The 24,635-nt window shown below is 43.9% G+C and overlaps 1 protein-coding gene across 1 annotated transcript in view; it reads right to left on the reverse strand.

Moving 5' to 3' along the window:
• LOC122541799 (glutamine--fructose-6-phosphate aminotransferase [isomerizing] 1-like) overlaps nucleotides 1-18,671 on the reverse strand; it is a 92,661-nt gene extending 73,990 nt beyond the window's left edge. Inside the window, exons 1-4 of the mRNA XM_043678794.2 lie at nucleotides 18,564-18,671; nucleotides 12,590-12,697; nucleotides 8,934-9,041; nucleotides 5,961-6,086 (exon numbers count right to left, since the gene is read on the reverse strand). Coding sequence (XP_043534729.2) covers nucleotides 5,961-6,086; nucleotides 8,934-9,041; nucleotides 12,590-12,697; nucleotides 18,564-18,570 — 349 coding nt within the window. The 5' untranslated portion in view covers nucleotides 18,571-18,671. The remainder of the gene's footprint in view (nucleotides 1-5,960; nucleotides 6,087-8,933; nucleotides 9,042-12,589; nucleotides 12,698-18,563) is intronic.
• Nucleotides 18,672-24,635: the final 5,964 nt, after the last annotated feature.

Genomic DNA, 24,635 nt, shown 5'->3' on the forward strand with positions numbered 1-24,635 from the left:
ATCATGACAGCAAGACAGATAACAAAACATTGCAAAGGGCTCATTCCATGAAGGCTTCAGATCAGAAGCATAAGAGCTTTCACTGACCTTTCGAAAGAGGAGAGACTCTTGGGAGAAGTTAATAAGAATCAATTTCATGCCATTGTTAAAAAAGGCAAGGCAATGCCTTATGTCCTTATCCATCATCAAAGGCAGAGTTAACCCTCCCTCTGAACACAGGGCTCTGCAGCCTCAGGCAGACTGACATTTCACTGTCGCTGAGACACCCCGTTGTCAGGTATTTGAGACCTGTAGAAGGCTTGTCTGATCCTGTTTGCACTACAAGCTGATCAGCAGAACCAGGATACAGGAGGTAAAATAATATCTCAGATTTCAATCACATCTGGAGCGCTCTGTCTACCTGTAGGATGAATGATATTGATAGGAGGTTGAGGAAAGTAAATACCTAGGGTTCTAGGAATGAGGAAAGTGAGACTGACTGGAATTATTCATCAGAGAGCTAGCAGAGTTTTGACGGTCTCACTGTGACAGGATGACAAAGAGTCATTGAAGATTGGCTACCCAAAGAACAAAAGGCGGCCATTCAGCTCATCAAGTCTGTTATGGACCAGATGAGACCCCCCTCAAATATATTATGAAGGTAGCCTCGACCCTACCTTTTTCTTATTTTACAAGGTAGGTGAGATGTGCTGGGTTCCAAATACAATTTGATAGGCCAAATAACTCATGTTAAGCAATACATAATGTATTCAAACACCATGGTTAAATTAAAACAAAAGAAAGAGGAACTTGGAATAACAACTCGACTGGAAACCTTAACAGAGTGATAGATTATATTACTAATAAACAGTAACTGTTCCAATATAGCAATATCCCGTAAACATACCCTGGGAAAAAGGCACATTCCAAAAACAGATTGTCTCATATGAAGTTCTCCAATCTAAGAGGAAGGAATATCGAAATACAATCCTGAGACAGCGAAAGGAGCAGTTGTGAGAGATTCACCACCTTCCAGTCCTGACGAGACCCCAGCAACATCTGCTGAAAGCTGAACCTGAAAACCCTGGCTCTGTTGGTGGGAGTTTGACCCCACCCAGCCAGGCCGCTTCTATTGTTCCGGCTTTCAAAAAAAAACCCAAGGCTTCACAAGTTGTTTATCATCTCATAAACAGCTCAGCACCTGTCCCCCAATCTCTCTCTGAAAGAAACCAGGTCAAAACACACCTCTTACAGCCACAGTATTGTCACAAGTCCATTCCATGATTTTATTAGATCAGGCTCCATACTACCTCCATATTTCTTGAAATAGTCACCCAAGAAAATTCTGTTTATTTCACACCTGCAAATTCAGTATCCATAACCTTTTACTGGACTGAACTCCAAACGTATGTTGCCTTTTGTATAAACAGGTGCTTCTTGATTTCATATCTATTGGGCCTGGATCCAATTTTAATATTGATTTAGATTTAGATTTTATTGTCACATGTAGTCATGTACAGGAGTACAGTGAAACGTGTATAATGTTACCCTGCATGGTGCCACCTGAGGGACAAAATACTTAGGTACAAAGTAGTAACAGAAATTAGAGTTTAAAAAGTACAGTTGAAAAATAAAGAAATACATAATAGTTGACATTTTCATAGTTTAAATGGCGAAAATGAAGGAATAAGTTAAACACTCAACAGGCCTGAGGCCAGCTGGTGTCACGACTGGACAGGTCAGATCTCAGAATGAGAAGTGACTTTATAAATCATTTTCTTTTTTAAATTCACTGAGACACAGCTCACAAGGCTGTAGATTTTCTTTAACAATAAAACTGAAGCTCACTACATAAAAGGAACAGAGTAAAACAAACCAAATTATCTAAACATAGAAAGAAGTTTGGAAAAGTCTTTAAACACAAAGCAAAACAAAATATTCTCACATGCCATCACTTTAATCCTGAGAAAACGTCCCCTTGTTTCACAATTTTAAGCTCAACACAAATAATTTATCTCAATTCTTTCCTGTAAAGTCTTCTGACATGAAACGTTCACAAAACAGGATACTTATACTTCCTCAGTCTTTATTTAATCGACTCATTTCTAACTAAACACTCCTGGACTGGAAGCTTCACAAGCTAAAAGCTTTCTATTAAAAAGGTAACTTGTTCCTTGGACTGTTCGCTTTCTTAGAAAGGAACCATATTGTGTTTCTACTCCAGTCAGGTCTCCTCCAAAACTATTCAAAAACTTCCACTCCATGGGTTCCCCAAACCAAAATCAATCCCTGCTTATCGTCATCCAAAACCAAGCCAACAGGCCTCAACATCAACTCCTGGTCGTAAACCCAGTGTTGTACAAACAATCTTCCATTAACACTCCAAAAGTCCCTATTCTGGGACTGGATTAGGTCAACGTTGGGGAAAGACTGAGTTTTTAAACCTTCACAACAGTAAACACCATCCATAAACCACTGTTTTGAATACCAAATTCTTTAAAAGAAGATATAAAAACCAAACGCCTTACATTATATCCCTTTGTTCTAAATTTCACGCCAAGACAAATAGTTTCTCCACAAGCAGCTTTGCCACTTCCATCTAGAAGGACAAGGGCAACAGACACATAGGAATACCACTTACAAGTTGCCCTCCAAGCTGCTTACCATCCTGATTTGGAAATATATCGCCATTCCTTCAGGGTCGCCGGATCAAAATCCTGGAATTCCCTCTCCACGAACATTGTAGGTCTACCCACAGTACGTGGACAGCAGAAGTTCAAGAAGACAGCTCACTGCCGCCTTGCCAAAGTAGAGTAGGAATGGGCAAAGAAGTACTGGCCCAGCTAGCGATGCTCATGTGCCATGAGTGAACTCTCAAAATCCCTTCATTATTTTAAAGGCCTCAATTCAAGTCACCCTTCAGTCAATTTGTGTTTTCGCCTTATTTTGTCATGGTACGAAGGCATCATCGGCAAGGTTAGTACTTGATAATCCTTAATAGCTCTCAAACTGAGACACTAGCTATGAAGAGAGGTTGAGTGGGTTAGGATTATTTTCATTAGAAAAAAGGAGATTGAGAGGGGACCTGATTGAAATCTACAAAATCATGAAGGGTATAGACAGGGTAGATAGAGATAAGCTTTTTCCCAGGGTGAGGGATTCCGTAACGAGGGATCACACATTCAAGGTGAGAGGTGAAAGGTTTAAGGAGAATACACGTGACAAGTACTTTACACAGACGATGGTAGGTGCCTGGAACGATTGCCAGCCGAGGTAGGAGTGGCAGGCACGGTAGATTCATTTAAGGTACGTCTGGACAGATGCATGAGTAGGTGGGGAGCAGAGAGATACAGATGCTTAGGAATTGGGTGATAGGTTTGGACAGTGGTTTTGGATCGACTCAGGCTTGGAGGGCTGAAAGGCCTGTTCCTGGGTTGTAAATTTTCTTTGTTCTTTATTTAGCCATTTCAGTAGGCAAGTAAAAGTCAATCATATTGCCATGAGCCTAGAGGCACATGTAGGCTGGGATAGCAAGGTAGACAGGCAGGAGGCTGGAAGAACACAGCAAGCCAGGTGGCATCAGGAGGGGGAGAATTCGATGTTTTGGGTGTAACCCTTCTTCAGGACTCAAACAAGAGACCCAAATCATTGACTTATCCATCTCCTGATGCTGCCTGGCATCCTGTGTTCTTCCAGCCTCCTGCCTGCCAGACTCGTCAGACCCCTTGGCATCTTGGTAGCCCACAAACTCACCAACACACTAAAACAGCAGCTAATGAACTTGAAAGATCCTATAGAGATAATGAGCAAAACTCATGTCTTTTACAAAATACTGTACAAGAACTATAACAAACATTACATTGGACAGACAGAAAACTAGCCTTCCAGATTCATGAATACCAACTAGTCACAAAAAGACATGACCCTCTCTCACTAGTATCCTCACATACAGATGAGGAAGGACACCACTTCGACTGGGACAACACATCCATCCTAGGACAAGCCAAACAAAGATACGCACGAAAATTCCTCAAAGCATGACATTCCAACCAGAACTCTATCAACAAACACGCCAAGTTAGACCCCCATCTACCACCCGCTGAGAAAAAGAACAGGAAGTGATCTCACCACAGGAAGTGACTTCACCACAGGAAATAACATTACCAACCCAAAGAAACCCAAACATACAAATAGAAAGCAGGAATTTTCAGCATTGCTTCGCCTGAGGCCCACTGAAGATGCTATCTAGTAAGGTAACGAAACCTCTGGAAATTAGCCTTCCAGCTCAGCAGGCAAACCTACATCCAAAACCTCAACCTGAGCTACAAGTCTTCTCAAAACTCGCTAAGGCCTCCATGTTTTAAAAAAATTAATTCACAGGATGAGGACATTCCTGGCTCGGCCAGTGTTTATTGCCCATCCCTAATTGTCCAGGGGGCAGTTCAGGGTCAACCACATTGCTGTGGGTCTGGAGTCACATGTAGGCCAGGCCAGGTAAGGATTGCAATTTCCTTCCCTAAAGAACACCAAGTGAAGCAGACAATTTCTGACATTGGCAATGGTTGTGTGATCACAATTTTTATTGAGCATTATCTGGGTCTCCGGATTAATGGCCCAGCGATAATACCGTGAGGCCATTACTCCCCCCAGCGAATATTCAAGTATAATCCTCTAACTCCCAAGTTCATACTCAAAGGATGGGGGAGCTTAATTTGCACAATTCCAAGCCAATGATATTGAACTTCAGAAAAAGGAGGAACTCACTGTTGAAGCTTTTCACCTTGCTCTCATCAAGTCAGTACTGCAAGAATACACAAACTCAAAGAGAAAAAGAACTTAAACTGTGCGATAACTGTAGATTTGTTTACAGCATGTCACCCTTCAAAGCCTTGTGCTGTCAGCCTTTACATTTTCTTGCTGGTGCACTGCAGTCTTGTAAACAGGAGGAGTTGGGAAAGAAAAAAATCCCAGAAAGTTTGTCCTGTTGGCTCAATGGACAAATGCACCACTATGTCTGGCATGGAGTCACAAAACAGACAGGGCCCCCACGTGGTGTGCTGATCTGAAGTTTCAAGAGCAGTCTGTTCAAGAGCATTGCTGTTATGGCCAGCATTTATTGCATTTCCCATAAAAGCCTTTGAATGAATTGCTTTTTCAGAGGGGCATTAAGTGTCAACTACTTTGGGAGTTCAGAGTCTAGGCAGCATAAAGTTTACCTTCCAATGACAGTGTGAAGCAAATCAGGAACAGACAACAGAGAAGATTCTTGTGTACAGAAGTCAACTATAGAAGTGTTTCAATCTGGTACGTTCGCTGTCATTGGTTTTTGGCATTCTTGCAATTCTGTCCTGATTAGTGCAAGTTGAAAAGCTTCAAAAGATATGGGGTGGCACGGTGGCTCAGTGGCTAGCACTGTTGCCTCACAGCATGAGAGTTCCAGGTTCGATTCCATTCTCAGATGACTGTCTGTGTGGAGTTTGCATATTCTCCCTGTGTCTGTGTGGGTTTCCTCCAGGTGCTCTGGTTTCCTCCCACAGTCCAAAGATGTGCAGGTCAGGTGAATTGACCATGTTAAATTGCCCATAGTGTTAGGTGGACTAGTCAGAAGGAATTGGGTCTGAGTGGGTTACTCTTAGGAGGGTCGGTGTGGACTGGTTGGGTCGAAGGGCGTGCTTTCACACTGTAGGGAATCTAATCAAAATACCTTTGTAAATGATGTTATATAATCCATATCTGATATTAATATGTTGTAATCTCAGAACAATTTTAATTATAAAAAGGTGTTTCATATTGTACCACAGAAAGCATAAAATCATTGACCATTTTTCAGTACCCAATGTTGAATACAAAAAAAAGTTACAAATTTGCATGAACTCAATACTTTGCCATAAATGCCTTCGATTGCACAAATCTTTTATCTCAAAAGCACAACCAAATGGTTTTGTTTGTTACAACATTATCACGATACAGAGGAAACTCACCATTGTCTTTATCAGACCTCTGGGGATGACTATTAACAATATTCGGAACACCATGTGTTGCCCAGCGGGTATGTGCTATACCAAAATGTGTTTCAAACTCAGCATCAAAGTCAACATCTTCTTGTTCTAAAGCAAGGTGGGAACAATATTAACACATGCTGCAATGAAATTATCCCAGAACATTAGGTACAGAAGACAAAACGTTGAGACAGACAATTATAGAAGTGTTTCAAACTGATACATTCAAAGTCATTGGCATTCAATATAACCCAAAATACCAATAAAGGGAAGTGTAAGAATTGAGTGAAGCTACTGTCCCCAGCACCAGGTGGTCTTCAGATGCAGTAGGTAATGTCTTTACCTTTGGGCCAGAAGTTTGGATTCAAGTCCACCTTGCTGGTCATAGAGGGGTCATTCATGACATTGCTCAACGGCCCAACAGTAACAGCCTGGCAGAGGAGGCTCAAAGGATCGAATCCTGTTCCTATTGTCTAATCAACCTGGGAATCCTTCGCCCACCTCCCAACTATAACCACAAAGGAAAAGAGAAGTATGCTTGAAGATTTGCTTAAATAAATCCCTACAGCAAAGCACAAAAGCCAGTATATTCCTTTTGAAGTTTGATACTCTGTTTCTTATGGTTCCATTTCTGGAGGTTCTAGTACGGTGCGCAATACACCAGGGTCATTGATTAAAGGGTGTATTTGCTGACACACTAAGTTAGGGAGCACAGTCACTGCCCAGACCCAATGCCAGTGATGTCACTGACAAAGACATCACAGGTCTTTTACTACATGAAAGGGTAGGGCTGTCCAAACGATTGTTCCTGCGGTTGTTAGAATTCCTCAATGAAATGTACTCCTTTTCAAATAAATCTCTGATTTGCACAGTCACACAACATAGAAGAAGTTGGCGCATCAAGTTTGTGCCAACTTATTTGCACTAATCCCACTTTCCAGCACTTGGCCTTGAAAGTTGCAGCAATTCAAGTGCTCATCCACATTCTATTTAAAACATTGTGTGGCTTCCCATCTCCACTAGCTCCAGACCTCCTCCATCCTCAAATCCCTTCAACTTAAGAGTTATGACTCCTTGTTATTGACTATTTAACTCAAGGGGAAAAAAACTCCTTCCTATCCACGCCCCTCATAGTTTCATACATAACACAGAATTTTAAATCTTGTGTGACCTTACTGCGCCAGTCTAATATAATGATTCAGAGCCGTAGTCATTACAGAGACAAGCGGGAGAGTGTGCCAGGCGCCACAGCAACAGATCTGTGAGCGGAGTGCCAGAGTGGGGCTGTGAGTACAACACCGACGTCAGCTGCTAACTTCCTGTATCTGGTGCACATCAATGATGTCGGTGGCATGGACTTCCTGTGCGAGAGAAACGGGGAGATCCACCACAATATATACCAGGAAAATAGGTAGGTATTCCAAAATAGGATATGCTGACCTTGGAGAGGGTCCACAGTAGGTGTACAAGAATGATCTTGGGTCTGAAGGGCTTGTCACATGAGGAGCAGTTTGGAACTGTCGGTCTATCCTTAATGGAATTTAGAAGGATGGGGGGGGGGGGGAATCTCATTGAAACTTACAGATTACTGAGGCGCCTGGATATGGAGAAGATATTTCCATTGGTAGGAGAGACTAGGACCTCGATGGCACAGCCTCAGAGTGAGGAGATAACCCCTTAGAACCGAGATGAGGAGGAATCAGAACAGCACGATGGTTCACTGGTTAGCACTGCTGCCGCACAGCACCAGGGACCTGGGTTTAATTCCACCCTCAGGTGACTATGCAAACTCCACACCTTCTCCCCGTGTCTGCATGGGTTTCCTCCGGGTGCTCTGGTTTCCTCCAACAGTCCAAAGATGTGCAGGTTAGGTGGATTGGCCATGGGAAATGTAGACGGCCAGGGGTAGGTCAGGGAGGGATGCTCTTCAGAGCGTCGGTGTGGACTCGATGGGCCAAATGGCCTGCTTCCGCACTGTCGAGATTTTATAAAGAAATCTCTTCAGCCAGTGGGTGATGAATCTCGAACTCATTGCTGCAGACTTAGAGGCCAAGTCATTGAGTGTCTTTAAGACAGAGAAGTTGATTAGGATGGGGTCAAGGGTTACAGAGAAAAAGGCAGGGGAATAGTTTGAGAAACATACCAAGCATGATCAAATGGCAGAGAACTCTCGAAGGGGTGAATGGCCTAATTCTGCTCTTCTCTCTCTTTTATGGTCTTAAGGTGTCCCAACAGCAATCCCTACAGAATTCAACTATAAAGCTTGTGTCGATCCAGAAAACACCCATTCATCACTACTCTTTGGTCCCCAGCCAATCTCAAATCCATGTTGTAATTGCCCAAAGTATACCCAAAGCTTTAGCATTGCGCACACATCAGTTGTGAGCCACCTTATGAAATTTGGAAGCCCATACATACCACATCAACTGTATGACCATCATCAAACGGTGGCACAGTGGTTAGCACTGCTGCCTCACAGCGCCAGAGACCCGGGTTCAATTCCCGACTCAGGCGACTGACAGTGTGGAGTTTGCACGTTCTCCCCGTGTCTGCGTGGGTTTCCTCCGGGTGCTCCGGTTTCCTCCCACAGTCCAAAGATGTGCGGGTCAGGTGAATTGGCCATGCTAAATTGCCCGTAGTGTTAGGTTAAAGGGGTAAATGTAGGGGTATGGGTGGGTTGCGCTTCAGCGGGTCGGTGTGGACTTGTTGGGCCGAAGGGCCTGTTTCCACACTGTAAGTAATCTAATCTAATCTAATCTAAACAGAAGAACGGGCAGGGAGATGGGAGGAGTTGAGTGTGGGATACAAACACCAGCACGGATCAACCGGGCTGAATGATCGTAGTCTGTGCTGTTAAAGGCCATTTTACAAAAATGAATCTCAATAATTTAAAAGCCTATTAAAGAGGGAATATGTTCTTCAGGGACCCTGCATCTCAACGCATGTGAAACTTACTGTTTACTTCCTCTTCCAAGGTCTTTATTTTCCCATTTCTTTTAATGATAGAGATTTGTTTCCCTTTGTCTTCCCACTCCTTGTTGTTACCTCTGTCAATTCCAATGCCTGGTAAGAAATTCACAAGAGATATTTGTATTCAACAATTTGCATTCATATAGCAGCCAATACACCAAAACAGCCTTAAATCAACTCACATGGGACTCAAGGTCCAAATAACCTACTGCAACATATTTGACATTGGACGAGAAGGGAAATTAAAATTGAAAAGACAGGGCAGTTTGGCCATTGAAGAATGGCCAAGAATCTGAACCACTGGGTGAGTTGGAGGGGGGAGGGGTGCATCTCAATTGCCTCCAACTCTCTCTTCCAATACAGCCTTTATCTTAGGTCCATATATTCCTCCATAACAGCAGTGTGTGTGCGTGTGCGCGCGCATATATACCAGCTGCTCATGTCCGGCTTCAGTTCAAGAAAAACGGGTGGGCGGAGTCCAGAACTAGAGGGCATAGGTTTAGGGTGAGAGGGAAAAGATATAAAAGAGACCGAAGGGGCAATTTTTTCACGCAGAGGGTGGTACGTGTATGGAATGAGCTGCCAGAGGAAGTGGTGGAGGTTGGTACAATTGCAACATTTAAAAGGCATCTGGGTCGGTATATGAATAGGAAGGGTTTGGAGGGATATGGGCCGGGTGTTGGCAGGTGGGACTAGGTTGGGATATCTCGCTGGCATGGACAAGTTGAACTGAAGGGTCTGTTTCCGTGCTGTACAGCTTTATGAGTCTATGACTCTAAACGAAGGGGGCAAGAAAAACTGCCACAGTATTGAGTCAGTTCCAGCACACAGATTTCTTCATTTGCAATTTGGTGTCTTCTACAAGGAATCTATGATGTCCAGCAGCAGACAAAATGGTCAGTCAAATTTAAGGAGCTTTGAAAGGCAGCAAATCAGGGACTATAAATCACACATTATATCACTGCAATGAAACCAAAATAATGATTTGAACAAACAAACTGAGCTGAAAGGGAAGCATAAATATGGGTTCATTTTTAAAAGCAAATGTATTTTATTGAGGAAAAAGAAACAGTTTTGAATGTTCTGAGAGAATGATGCTCCACACTTGTAAAAGTGAGTTTTTTCCCTTGGATTAGAGGTTAGTTAGCATTATTTTATGCTTTAATATGCCATGGGAAAATTGGGTACTCTTGATTGAACAAGACTGAACATTTTTAATGGTTTTCACAGTTCATTGCTCAGGTTAGAGATTTAACCCGTACCACGCTCGAACCATCAGCCAATCGATATAACTGGTCATAGAGTCCTGCAGCACAGAAACAGACCCTGCAGTCCAACCAGTCAATGCTGACTGTAATCCCAAATTAAACTTATCCCACCTGCCTGTGCTTGGCCCAACTTCCTCCAAATATTTCTTATTCATTTAATTATCTAAATGTCTTTTAAACGTTGCACCTGTACCCACACCCATCACTTCCCCAAGAAGTGGCAAATGGAGTACAGCATGGGAAAGTGTGAGGTCATGCACTTTGGTAGGAAGAATAGAAGCATAGACTATCTTCTAAATGGGAAGAAAATTCAGAAGTCTGAAGCACAAAGAGACTTGGGAGTTCTAGTCCAGGATTCTCTCAAGGTAAACTTGCAGGTTGAGTCAGTAGTTAAGAAGGCAAATGCAATGATGGCATTTATCTGGAGAGGACTTGAATATAAAAGCAGGGATGTACTTCTGAGGCTCTGGTCAGATCACATTTGGAGTATTGTGTGCACTTTTGGGCCCCATGTCTCAGGAAGGATGTACTGGCCTCGGAACAGGTTCGGAGGAGGTTCACAAGAAAAGTCCCAGGAATGAAAAGCTTAACAGATGAGGAATGTTTGAGGACTCTGGGTCTATAAGGTATTCTGTGGAGTTTAGAAGGAGGAGGGGGATCTAATTGAAACATACAGAATACTGAATGGGTGGATATTGAGAAGATGTTTCCATTGGTAGGAGAGACTGGTTGGACTGAAGGGCCTGTTTCTGTGCTGTATGACTCTACGACCTGTAAGGGGCCAGTTCTATTGGTTGGCTGATAGTTAAGAGTGTGGTAGAGGTTAAATCTCTAACCTGAGGGCATAGCCTTAGAGTAAAGGGAAGATCTTTTATAACAGAGGTAAAGAGAAACATCTTCAACCAGACAGTGGTGAATCTATGGAATTCACTGCCACAGAAGGCTGTGGAGGTCAGGTCATTGAGTATATTTAAGATGGAGAGAGATAGGCTCTTGATTGTCAAAGGGATCAAGGGTTACAGGGAGAAATTGGAGAATGGGGTTGAGAGACTTGTCAGCCATGATTGAATGGCGGAACAGACTCAATGGGCTGAATGGCCTAATTTCTGCTCCAATGTCTTATGGTCTTAAGTTCATTCCATACACACACCACTCTCTGTAAAAAAGAAAGTTACCGCTCATGTCCTTTTTAAAAATTCTCCTCTCACCTTAAAAGTAAGTTTGGAAATCCCCTATCCTAAGGGGAAAGGCACCTGCAATTCACCTTCTCTATACCCCTCATGATATTACATACCTCTGTATGGTCCCCTCAACCTCCCACACTTCAGTGAATAAGGTCCCAGCCTATCCAGTCCCTCCATACAACTAAAACCCTCCATTCCCATTCTGGTAAATCTCTTCTGAACCCTCTTCAGCTTAATAACATCCTTCCTATAACAGGGCGACCAGAGCTGCACACTGCACTCCAGAAGAGGCCTCACCAATATCCTGTACAACGTTAAGAGATTAGGGTCACTAGGAGATTTTAGTTGCTGCAATAGATGGAGTTAATGCTTTTGTTCTACACTGAAGAACTGGAACGAAGCCAACACACTTTTCATTAACAATGTGTTTGTGTGTGACCAGAGTTAACCGTTCCTTTTTCTTCTTAAATTAAAACATTGGTTGGTTTCACTTTCACAACACATAATTCGTATTGCCTCGCAGCTCACAAACCTTCAACAGAATACTTATAGCAAGGTACAAACAAATAACAGCATCACAAAGTTGCAACACTTCTAGTGCCTCAGTGGTAGCCTGATTGCCTGCAAGTTATGGGCTCAAGTTGCAGTCAGGACATTTGAACGTCAATATTTCACTGAGGGACTGCTGCGCTGATGGCTGCATCACTTGGGGCAGTGCTTCATGGAGAGCTCCAGCTCAATTGGATGTGAAGCATCTCTGGGCACGACTGAAAGAGGAACCTGGTCCAGAAGCTAAATTCCAGCAACGCTGGGATCCCAACAGGAAAATGCCAGAAGTTCTCAGCAGGTCTTACAGTCTCGGTTATTCCCCAGAACTTCCTGACGAAAGGAACATTAACTGCAACGTTAACTCTTGTTCCCAAACCGGCTCAGCACTTCCAGCACACCCTGATCTTCTCAGTGAAGGAGAGGCTGTCCTAGCCAATCCCCTCAATCAACACCGTAAAAATAAAACCGCATTCTTTTCACTGTGGGATACGAGATCAGTAACTGCATTTCCCCACCCCCCACCCCCAACAGTGAACCCCATTTGTTAAGTGTTTCAGAATGACAGGAGGACGTGAAAGGTGCTATGTAAACGCATTTTTACTTTTCCCCAAGATCATTATTTAAGACAAAACTAACTCACCTGCAGAATCGTACCCTCTGTATTCTAGTCTCTGCAGTCCCTTAAACAAAGTTTCAATAATCTCTCTTCTCGTCTGCGGTACGTGATAGTTGAGGTAGGCAAAAATTCCTTGAAAATATAAAGGATGACTGAACTGTTAAGTTTCAGGAGTAATTCTGTTCAAAATCATTTTGTTGATAGATACAGCTCAACGTCCTACTTTGTTGCAAGTTAATTACCTCATGGAACATTGCATTTGTACATTTTGATGACAATAAGAACAGCAATGCCCAGGATACATTGTATATTATTATATTCTGAATATTATTACACACACAAAAAAAAATCTCCATGTTGTAGAAATGACAATACAGTCTGACTAATAAAACCCCAAGAATACATCCACCCTTCCCACAGCAAGATGCAGTTCCACAAGGAACGGTGGGCGGCACAGTGGTTAGCACTGCTGCCTCACAGCGCCAGAGACCCGGGTTCAATTCCCGCCTCAGGCGACTGACTGTGTGGAGTTTGCACGTTCTCCCCGTGTCTGCGTGGGTTTCCTCCGGGTGCTCCGGTTTCCTCCCACAGTCCAAAGATGTGCAGGTCAGGTGAATTGGCCATGCTAAATTGCCCGTAGTGTCAGATAAGGGGTAAATGTAGGGGTATGGGTGGGTTGCGCTTCGGCGGGGCGGTGTGGACTTGTTGGGCCGAAGGGCCTGTTTCCATACTGTAAGTAATCTAATCTAATCTAATCTAATCTAATCTAATCTAATCTAAAAAGGATTGATCCCAAGAGATGCCATCCAAGTTAATTGCATGTGGGTTACCCCAGCTAATCCCCCTAAGCAGGATAAACGGGGGCAAACTGGTCATTCATCTCATTGTTATTTGTCGGGTCTTGCTGGGCAAAATATTTGCCCTATAAAACTCACGATGTGGAGATGCTGGAGTTGGACTAGGTGGACATAATCAGAAGTCACACGCCTCCAGGTTATAGTCCAACAGCTTTATTTGAAATAGGTTTATTTACCTGACGTAGGAGTAGCGTTCTGAAAGCTTGTGATTTCAAAATAAACCTGTTGGACCAAAACCTGGTGTCATGTGACTTCTGACTTTCTCCATAAAACATAGACATTCCAAAGTGTTGTCGCTAAGAGGCTTGATGAGATGCTAAACAGTTAGAAGCTGTTTTTTACTTCATTTTGTTACTATTGATCCCCGGAAATATTAAGCCAATGGTTCCCGAACCTTTTACCACTTTGACCTAATTTTGGGGTCAACGTTGCTGTGACCTCAGAGTGACAGGCAGGGGTGGCAGTGGTGAGAGCTGGGAGCTATGCTGGTATTTAAACTGCAGGATTTTTAAAGGGAAATACAACTACCTTCCGAATGGCTCTTTTGGAGCAGAAGTATAAGATCAGTCAGTTAGGCTGTACCCGCCATTGTTGAAAATTTTAAAAGGGACCTTGCGGCCATTAACGCTCAGTCGGAGCCATCCCTGCTTTGATTTGACTTATTACTTATACTGTACCTTGGTACACACGACAAGTGTTGTTTTGTGTGCTATACAGGCAGATTGTTACATTCAAAATCCTTCAGGGAAAGAGAACAGAGCGCAGGAAACAGAGTTACAGGTGCAGAGAGAGAGAGAATTCAGAAATTACCTTGGAGAGAGTTCATTCAACACTCTTGATAACAGTGGGGAAGAAGCTTTTCTTGAATCTGTTTGCACCTGCATGCAAACTTTTTATAATCTTCTGCCTGATGGAAGGGAGTGGACAAGAGTATAACCGGGATGGGGGAGGGGTTTGTGATTATGTTGGTTACTTTCCTGAGGCAACAGGAAGTATAGATGGAGTCAATGATGGAAGGCTGGCTTGCATGGTGGACTAGACTATATGCACAACTCCCTGTAATTTCTTGCAGTCCTGTTTTTTGGAGGGTCGGTGCAGACTCAAGGGTCGATGGTCTTTATCTACATTGTGGGGATTCTACAATTCTACAAACAGTAACTGCCTGCTCCCCACAAATTTATTTTGTGCATCTGCATCTTCTCTCATCTAAAATCTATCAACATCATCCTTAATTCATTTTTCCTCTTGGATGCCTATCTCGCCTCCACTGGCTATTACTAATGATTTCATTTTAGAGTAATATCGTCGCAACTTGCAGTCAACCCTGAGAGCTCTGCAGATTTTTAGACGTTATCGAAGGAGAGTTGCCTTCAGAATGACAGCTCCTTTCTGCTGCTGGTCCTAATGTGACAGAATTGGCCACAGATCTCAACGCACAGATCTTTGAGCACATGGGTGGGATATCCCATGAGGTAGTGGGACCTGAGGAGCAGCATTTGCCTCTCATTTTTTCCTTCTCTGCGTCACCATTAAGTATAAAGTGGCTTGATGGACAAGTCTTCAGCATCTTGAACACCAGTGCTGCCACGCTTTGAGGACAGCGTCAGAGTGTTTTTGGAGCATTCTCTCAATCCTCCTTTAGAACGTTGGCCAATTGGGAGTTTGATCAAACATGTCTGAATCACACTTGATTCGATTTGATTCATTATTGTCACATGTACCAAGGTACAGTGAAGAGCGCTGTCTTGCTTTATAGGCAGATTGAAGTTTGCAAGTGCACCAGGGTAACAGAATAGCGTACAGGATACAATGTTACAGCTGCTAAGAGGGTGCAGAGAGAGATCAATACTAACATTAAAGGGAGGCATTCAAAAGTCCGATAACAATGGGGAAGAAGCTGTTTTGAAGATTCAAGGGTCACAATGGTGGGATAGTTAGAGAGGCAGTAGCAAAATTACCCTCCTGAGGGTAGCAATTATCAGTTGGTGAACACAGAATGGAAGGGGTGGATTGCAACTGTCCCATCGCAGACACACCATAATGATATAGAATGATCATCTAATTCATCCAAGTCTGAGGAAGGACATTTCTGCTATTGAGGGAGTCCAGCAAAGGTTCACCAGATCGAGTCCTGGGGATGATAAAACAACACGTGAGGAAAGACTGGGTCGGCTGGACTTGTACTCACTGGAATGTAGGAAAATGAGGGGGGGAATCTCATAGAAAGATATAAAATCTGATGGGACTGTTCAGACTAAATGTTGGAAGAATGTTCCTGACGTTGGGGAAGTCCAGAACTAGGGCTCACAGTCGAAGAATATAGGGTAAGCCCTTCAGGACTGGGAGGAGAAAGAATTGCTTCAGAGTTGTGAACTTGTGGAATTCTCGTCCACAGGAAACTGTTGGGGCCAGTTCATTAGATAGATTCAAGAAGGAGCTGGAAGCGGCTAAAGGGATTGATGGAGAGAAAGCAGGAGTGGGATACTGAGACTGCATGAACAGCCATGACCATGTTAAACGCACCTATTTTCTATGTTCTATCCAATCATTTATAATAACTAAAATAGTTATTGCTAAACTGTCTACCTCCCTACAATCAAGTATTCATCTGGGAGAATCATCCAGGGATAGGGAGGCAGAGCAGATGTTTCAGGAAATGCCTTTCTGGGATTTACACATATTCAGTGTCTCAGGGAATTGATTGACATGGAGGGCAGACAGGAAAGTGGAGATCTAAGTTTAAGATTAGCCGTAGCTGAAAATGTGTTGCTGGAAAAGCGCAGCAGGTCAGGCAGCATCCAAGGAACAGGAGAATTGACGTTTCGGGCTGATGCCCGAAACGTCGATTCTCCTGTTCCTTGGATGCTGCCTGACCTGCTGCGCTTTTCCAGCAACACATTTTCAGCTCTGATCTCCAGTCCTCACTTTCTCCTCTAAGACTAGCCACAGTCATGTTGGTTTGTGCAGCAGCAGACTCTACGCCAGCTCCTATCGTGTTTCACCAGACAAATAAAGCTTATCCAAAACAAAAGTTACATAAACCAAATGCGATATGTATAACTAGCTCAGTTAACATGATGTAACCTCTACCCAGTCAAGAACCAGTCTAACTTGTATCTAACAGCTAAGTCAACTCTCATCAAGTAATCTGGCAGTATGTCCTGAAGCTCCCCACTCCTAAATTGTGACCTACAAATTAGGTGACATCAGTAATCATGTTCTTCAAGCCTGTTCCATCATTTGAAAAGATCATGGCAAATTTGTCTGTAGCCCAAATTGAGAATCTCTGATTCCCTTGCCTGATTAAAAAAAAATCTACCTCTGTCCAATCTGTTCACGTCCTTTCTAGATGTGAGGCACCTAGAACCACACACAGCTGAGATTTAACTAGTTCAGCATCACATTCCTGCTCTTCTACTACTGCATTAAGTGTATGGCTATTCACCCTGAACATCAAGTCTTGTTTGATAACACTCCAGTGGATTAATTATTCTGACAAAAGATACCGCACAAATGCAAGTTGTTGTACAGCTATGATTTGCAGGCGTGTTAATGGTAAAATTGCCAACTACCCATAGCCACTGACAACTACAACACTAAAGAATGGACTGATACTTTCATAGGAAGCCTACCAGTGGTCCTGGATATCAGGAGGTTAAATAAACCTGAGCCACAAATCGACCACAACCTCACTGCTCACAGCATACATTCCACTTTTAAGTTTAAAAGTTACAGTTTCAAGTCACTACATATTCAAGCACTTGAGACAAAGCATGTTTAAGACCCTGCAAACATGGGAGTTTTTCAATTGTTCATGTTTCTTATGCCAACACCACAAAAAAAACCCCAAAACATCAGAAAACACAGAGTATGTCCCATGAGAATAACATTAGGGGGTGGGGGAAAATCAATTGAATAGTAGAAAATGACTTCAGTCCCTTTTATTTTCTGCTGCTGAAAATCTAGGTTTTCTCTGCTCAGGAATCTATAGGAAACTCAAGCTAGTATAATTCAAAGGCAGGTCCACTTTACACATGACCATGCACTTAGGTATCAGGACACAGTCAAAAGATGAGGAGATTTTTTTGGGTTTATTGCACTTAGTTAAAATTCTATCTCATTTCCGCCTGACATAGTTACAAGGGGAAAAAAAAGCCCAATGCCCAGAAGGCCATTCTGGCCCACTGTGTTTATGCTGGTTTTAAGAGCAATCCAGACTATCTAATCTTGTGATTTTTAATCCCTGGTTTTTTAGGCCACTGCATGTTAAGTGCACGTCTGAGTGTTGCTCAAGGGTTTCTGACCCTATCACCCTTTCAGTTTTCCAAACATCCACCACCCCTCTAGATGAAGAAAAGTTCAATTCATACTTCCACCAATTAGTTTGAAACTTTATTTACATGCATCCTTGCTAACAAACAGGGTCTGGATGTAAAGGAGGTATCTAGGCCTCTCAATTTTGTGCAGCCGAATTAACTGTATCCTCCGGCCCCGCCTCTACCCCACTACTCAGCCACAAAAGAAACTAACGCCTAATTTCGGGTGCAAACGTGTGGACTCTCATTCCATAATCTCTTAGCTGCCTAGAGTGCCCATTACAATCAGTTTCGTTGTCCAAAGTTGTCAGTGTTGTTTCCCACTGACCAGTAGTCAGTTTGCTCTGAAATCTATTCATAACATGCCTTACCATATGGAAAGTCGAGAAAAAGCTAGTGCTCAAATTCTCAAATTTCAAAACCGAAGCTCCATTCTGGTTCACTGTCTTTCCCACCTCTGTCTCTTTAGAGTTTGCAAATTCTGTACCGTCTCAAACAAAAACAAAGGGCGAGAGAAACCGTACCCTGTAAGGACCCTGAATGCAGGCCGGAGGAGAGTTGAGGCAAATGGGGGATTCAGTTAGAAGCTCCCTCAGAGTAACTGGCATCAACAGACGCCGATGCACAGGGCCCTCACAGAACAGCCAGGAAAAGCTGGTCTGAAAGTGGCTGAGGATACTTTTAAGAAATGAGACACATGTCCTTAGAAAGGACGGGCTTTTGTTATTTTTACCCCTATGCCCGGGGTAGGAGGGCTGGGTTCTGAGTGGAGGGTGAGAGGTGCCTGTCCAGATGGAGCCTCAGGCTCTGCCCAGCGATCCTTACCGCACATAGTTGGTTTCGAACGCTCACACTCCTTTGTCACGGCGGTTGCTGCGCGACGTCTGGCAACTTTCTGTCACAACATTCTACGTGCTGAAGGGGCACGTCACAGCTGGGGCTCCACCTCCGGAGACGAATGCGAAATCTGCAAGACTGCCTCCTCTCGGTCAGGTTTAAAATCTACAAGACTGCCTCCTCTCTCAGGATTAAAATCTACAAGACTGCCTCCACTCGGTCAGGTTTCAAATCTGCAAGACTGCCTCCTCTCGGTCAGGTTTAAAATCTACAAGACTGCCTCCTCTCGGTCAGGATTAAAATCTACAAGAATGCCTCCTCTCTCACAGGTTTAAAATCTACAAGAATGCCTCCTCTCTCAGGTTTAAAATCTGTAAGACGGCCTCCTCTCTCTCTCAGGTTTAAAATCTACAAGACTGCCTCCTCACTCTCACCCTCTCAGGTTTAAAATCTGCAAGACTGCCTCCTCTCTCTCTCAGGTTTAAAATCTACAAGACTGCCTCCTCTCTCTCAGGGTTAAAATCTACAAGACTGCCTCCTCACTCTCACGTTTAAATTCTGCAAGACTGCCTCCTCACTCTCAGGTTTAAAATCTACAAGACTGCCTCCTCACTCTCCCCCTCTCAGCTTTAAAATCTGCAAGACTGCCTTCGCACTCTCCCTCTCTCAGGTTTAAAATCTGCAAGACTGCCTCCTCACTCCCCCACTCTCAGGTTTAAAATCTACAAGACTGCCTCCTCTCTCACAGGTTTAAAATCTACAAGAATACCTCCTCTCTCAGGTTTAAAATCTGTAAGACGGCCTCCTCTCTCTCTCAGGTTTAAAATCTACAAGACTGCCTCCTCACTCTCACCCTCTCAGGTTTAAAATCTGCAAGACTGCCTCCTCTCTCTCTCAGGTTTAAAATCTACAAGACTGCCTCCTCTCTCTCAGGGTTAAAATCTATAAGACTGCCTCCTCACTCTCACGTTAAAATTCTGCAAGACTGCCTCCTCACTCTCAGGTTTAAAATCTGCAAGACTGCCTTCACACTCTCCCCCTCTCAGGTTTAAAATCTACAAGACTGCCTCCTCACTCCCCCACTCTCAGGTTTAAAATCTACAAGACTGCCTCCTCTAGCACAGGTTTAAAATCTACAAGACTGCCTCCTCTCGCTCAGGTTTAAAATCTACAAGACTGCCTCCTCACTCTCAGGTTTAAAAGCTGCAAGACTGCCTCCTCACTCTCAGGTTTAAAACCAGCAAGACTGCCTCCTCACTCCCCACTCTCAGGTTTAAAATCTACAAGACTGCCTCCTCACTCCCCACTCTCAGGTTTAAAATCTACAAGACTGCCTCCTCTCTCTCAGGTTTAAAATCTACAAGACTGCCTCCTCACTCTCAGATTTAAAATCTACAAGACTGCCTCCTCACTCTCAGGTGTAAAATCTACAAGACTGCCTCCTCTCTCTCAGGTTTAAAATCTACAAGACTTCCTCCTCACTCTCCCACTCTCAGGTTTAAAATCTACAAGACTGCCTCCTCTCTCGCTCAGGTTTAAAACCTGCAAGACTGCCTGCTCTCTCTCGCTCAGGTTTAAAATCTGCAAGACTGCCTCCTCACTCTCAGGTTTAACACCTGCAAGACTTCCTCCTCACTCTCCCACTCTCAGGTTTAAAATCTACAAGACTGCCTCCTCACTCTCAGGTTTAAAATCTACAAGACTGCCTCCTCTCCCTCAGGTTTAAAATCTACAAGACTGCCTACTCACTGTCAGGTGTAAAGTCTACCAGACTGCCTCCTCACTCTCCCCCTCTCAGGTTTAAAATCTACAAGACTGCCTCCTCACTCTCAGGTTTAAAATCTGCAAGACTGCCTCCTCACTCTCAGGTTTAAAACCTGCAAGACTGCCTCCTCACTCTCCCACTCACAGGTTTAAAATCTACAAGACTGCCTCCTTACTCTCAGGTTTAAAACCTGCAAGACTGCCTCCTCACTCTCCCACTCTCAGGTTTAAAATCTACAAGACTGCCTCCTCACTCTCAGGTTTAAAATCTACAAGACTGCCTCCTCTCTCTCAGGTTTAAAATCTACAAGACTGCCTCCTCACTCTCAGGTTTAAAATCTACAAGACTGTCTCCTCACTCTCAGGTTTAAAATCTACAAGACTGCCTCCTCTCTCTCAGGTTTAAAATGTACAAGACTGCCACCTCTCTCTCAGGTTTAAAATCTACAAGACTGCCTCCTCACTCTCAGGTTTAAAACCTGCAAGACTGCCTCTTCACTCTCCCCCTCTCAGGTTTAAAATCTCCAAGACTGCCTCCTCACTCTCCTCACTCTCAGGTTTAAAATCTACAAGACTGCGTCCTCACTCTCAGGTTTAAAATCTACAAGACTGCCTCCTCACTCTCAGGTTTAAAACCTGCAAGACTGCCTCCTCACTCTCCCATTCTCAGGTTTAAAATGTACAAGACTGCCTCCTCACTCTCCCCCTCTCAGGTTTAAAATCTACAAGACTGCCTCCTCACTCTCCCCCTCTCAGGTTTAAAATCTACAAGACTGCCTCCTCTCGCTCAGGTTTAAAATCTACAAGACTGCCTCCTCACTCTCCCCCTCTCAGGTTTAAAATCTACAAGACTGCCTCCTCACTCTCCCACTCTCAGGTTTAAAATCTACAAGACTGCCTCCTCACTCTCAGGTTTAAAATCTACAAGACTGCCTCCTCACTCTCAGGTTTAAAAGCTACAAGACTGCCTCCTCTACCTCAGGTTTAAAATCTACAAGACTGCCTCCTCTCTCTCAGTTTTAAAATCTGCAAGACTGCCTCCTCACTGTCCCCCTCTCAGGTTTAAAATCTACAAGACTGCCTCCTCACTCTCCCCCTCTCAGGTTTAAAATCTACAAGACTGCCTTCGCACTCTCCCTCTCTCAGGTTTAAAATCTGCAAGACTGCCTCCTCATTCTCCCTCACTCAGGTTTAAAATCTGCAAGACTGCCTCCTCACTCACAGGTTTAAAATCTCCAAGACTGTCTATTCACTCTCAGGTTTAAAATCTACAAGAATGCCTCCTCTAGATCAGGTTTAAAATCTACAAGACTGCCTTCTCTCTCTCCCTCTCTCAGGTTTATAATCTACAACACTGCCTCCTCACTCTCAGGTTTAAAATCTACAAGACTGCCTCCTCACTCTCAGGTTTAAAATCTACAAGAATGCCTCCTCACTCGCCCCCTCTCAGGTTTAAAATCTGCAAGACTGCCTCCTCACTCTCCCCCTCTCAGGTTTAAAATCTACAAGACTGCCTTCTCACACTCCCCATCTCAGGTTTAAAATCTACAAGACTGCCTCCTCACTCTCCCCCTCTCAGGTTTAAAATCTACAAGACTGCCTCCTCACTCTCAGGTGTAAAATCTACAAGACTGCCTCCTCTCTCTCAGGTTTAAAATCTACAAGACTTCCTCCTCACTCTCCCACTCTCAGGTTTAAAATCTACAAGACTGCCTCCTCTCTCGCTCAGGTTTAAAACCTGCAAGACTGCCTGCTCTCTCTCGCTCAGGTTTAAAATCTGCAAGACTGCCTCCTCACTCTCAGGTTTAAAACCTGCAAGACTTCCTCCTCACTCTCCCACTCTCAGGTTTAAAATCTACAAGACTGCCTCCTCACTCTCAGGTTTAAAATCTACAAGACTGCCTCCTCTCCCTCAGGTTTAAAATCTACAAGACTGCCTACTCACTGTCAGGTGTAAAGTCTACCAGACTGCCTCCTCACTCTCCCCCTCTCAGGTTTAAAATCTACAAGACTGCCTCCTCACTCTCAGGTTTAAAATCTGCAAGACTGCCTCCTCACTCTCAGGTTTAAAACCTGCAAGACTGCCTCCTCACTCTCCCACTCACAGGTTTAAAATCTACAAGACTGCCTCCTTACTCTCAGGTTTAAAACCTGCAAGACTGCCTCCTCACTCTCCCACTCTCAGGTTTAAAATCTACAAGACTGCCTCCTCACTCTCAGGTTTAAAATCTACAAGACTGCCTCCTCTCTCTCAGGTTTAAAATCTACAAGACTGCCTCCTCACTCTCAGGTTTAAAATCTACAAGACTGTCTCCTCACTCTCAGGTTTAAAATCTACAAGACTGCCTCCTCTCTCTCAGGTTTAAAATGTACAAGACTGCCACCTCTCTCTCAGGTTTAAAATCTACAAGACTGCCTCCTCTCTCTCAGGTTTAAAATCTACAAGACTGCCTCCTCACTCTCAGGTTTAAAACCTGCAAGACTGCCTCTTCACTCTCCCCCTCTCAGGTTTAAAATCTCCAAGACTGCCTCCTCACTCTCCTCACTCTCAGGTTTAAAATCTACAAGACTGCGTCCTCACTCTCAGGTTTAAAATCTACAAGACTGCCTCCTCACTCTCAGGTTTAAAACCTGCAAGACTGCCTCCTCACTCTCCCATTCTCAGGTTTAAAATGTACAAGACTGCCTCCTCACTCTCCCCCTCTCAGGTTTAAAATCTACAAGACTGCCTCCTCACTCTCCCCCTCTCAGGTTTAAAATCTACAAGACTGCCTCCTCTCGCTCAGGTTTAAAATCTACAAGACTGCCTCCTCACTCTCCCCCTCTCAGGTTTAAAATCTACAAGACTGCCTCCTCACTCTCCCACTCTCAGGTTTAAAATCTACAAGACTGCCTCCTCACTCTCAGGTTTAAAATCTACAAGACTGCCTCCTCACTCTCAGGTTTAAAAGCTACAAGACTGCCTCCTCTAGCTCAGGTTTAAAATCTACAAGACTGCCTCCTCTCTCTCAGTTTTAAAATCTGCAAGACTGCCTCCTCACTGTCCCCCTCTCAGGTTTAAAATCTACAAGACTGCCTCCTCACTCTCCCCCTCTCAGGTTTAAAATCTACAAGACTGCCTTCGCACTCTCCCTCTCTCAGGTTTAAAATCTGCAAGACTGCCTCCTCATTCTCCCTCACTCAGGTTTAAAATCTGCAAGACTGCCTCCTCACTCACAGGTTTAAAATCTCCAAGACTGTCTATTCACTCTCAGGTTTAAAATCTACAAGAATGCCTCCTCTAGATCAGGTTTAAAATCTACAAGACTGCCTTCTCTCTCTCCCTCTCTCAGGTTTATAATCTACAACACTGCCTCCTCACTCTCAGGTTTAAAATCTACAAGACTGCCTCCTCACTCTCAGGTTTAAAATCTACAAGAATGCCTCCTCACTCGCCCCCTCTCAGGTTTAAAATCTGCAAGACTGCCTCCTCACTCTCCCCCTCTCAGGTTTAAAATCTACAAGACTGCCTTCTCACACTCCCCATCTCAGGTTTAAAATCTACAAGACTGCCTCCTCACTCTCCCCCTCTCAGGTTTAAAATCTACAAGACTGCCTCCTCACTCTCCCCCTCTCAGGTTTAAAATCTACAAGACTGCCTCCTCACTCTCCCCCTCTCAGGTTTAAAATCTACAAGACTGCCTCCTCACTCTCCCTTTCTCAGGTTTAAAATCTGCAAGACTGCCTCCTCACTCTCCCCTTCTCAGGGTTAAAATCTACAAGACTGCCTCCTCACTCTCTCAGGTTTAAAATCTGCAAGACTGCCTCCTCACTCTCCCCCTCACAGGGTTAAAATCTACAAGACTGCCTCCTCACTCTCAGGTTTAAAATTTGCAAGACTGCCTCCTCACTCTCCCCCTCTCAGGTTTAAAATCTACAAGACTGCCTCCTCACTCTCAGGTGTAAAGTCTACCAGACTGCCTCCTGACTCTCCCCCTCTCAGGTTTAACATCTACAAGACTGCCTCCTCACTCTCAGGTTTAAAATCTACAAGACTGCCTTCTCGCTGTTCCCCTCTCAGGTTTAAATTATGCAAGAATGCCTCGTCACTCTCCCTCTCTCAGGTTTAAAATCTACAAGACAGCCTCCTCACTCTCCCTCTCTCAGGTTTAAAATCTACAAGACTGCCTTCTCGCTCTCCCCCTCTCAGATTTAAAATCTACAAGACTGCCTCCTCATTCTCCCTCTCTCAGGTTTAAAATCTACAAGACTGCCTCCTCACTCTCAGGTTTAAAATCTACAAGACTGCCTCCTCAC

This window comes from Chiloscyllium plagiosum, unplaced genomic scaffold (genome assembly GCF_037043375.1).
Source record: "Chiloscyllium plagiosum isolate Xiang-an unplaced genomic scaffold, Cpla_swu_hap1 HiC_scaffold_43, whole genome shotgun sequence".
Lineage (NCBI taxonomy): Eukaryota > Metazoa > Chordata > Chondrichthyes > Orectolobiformes > Hemiscylliidae > Chiloscyllium > Chiloscyllium plagiosum.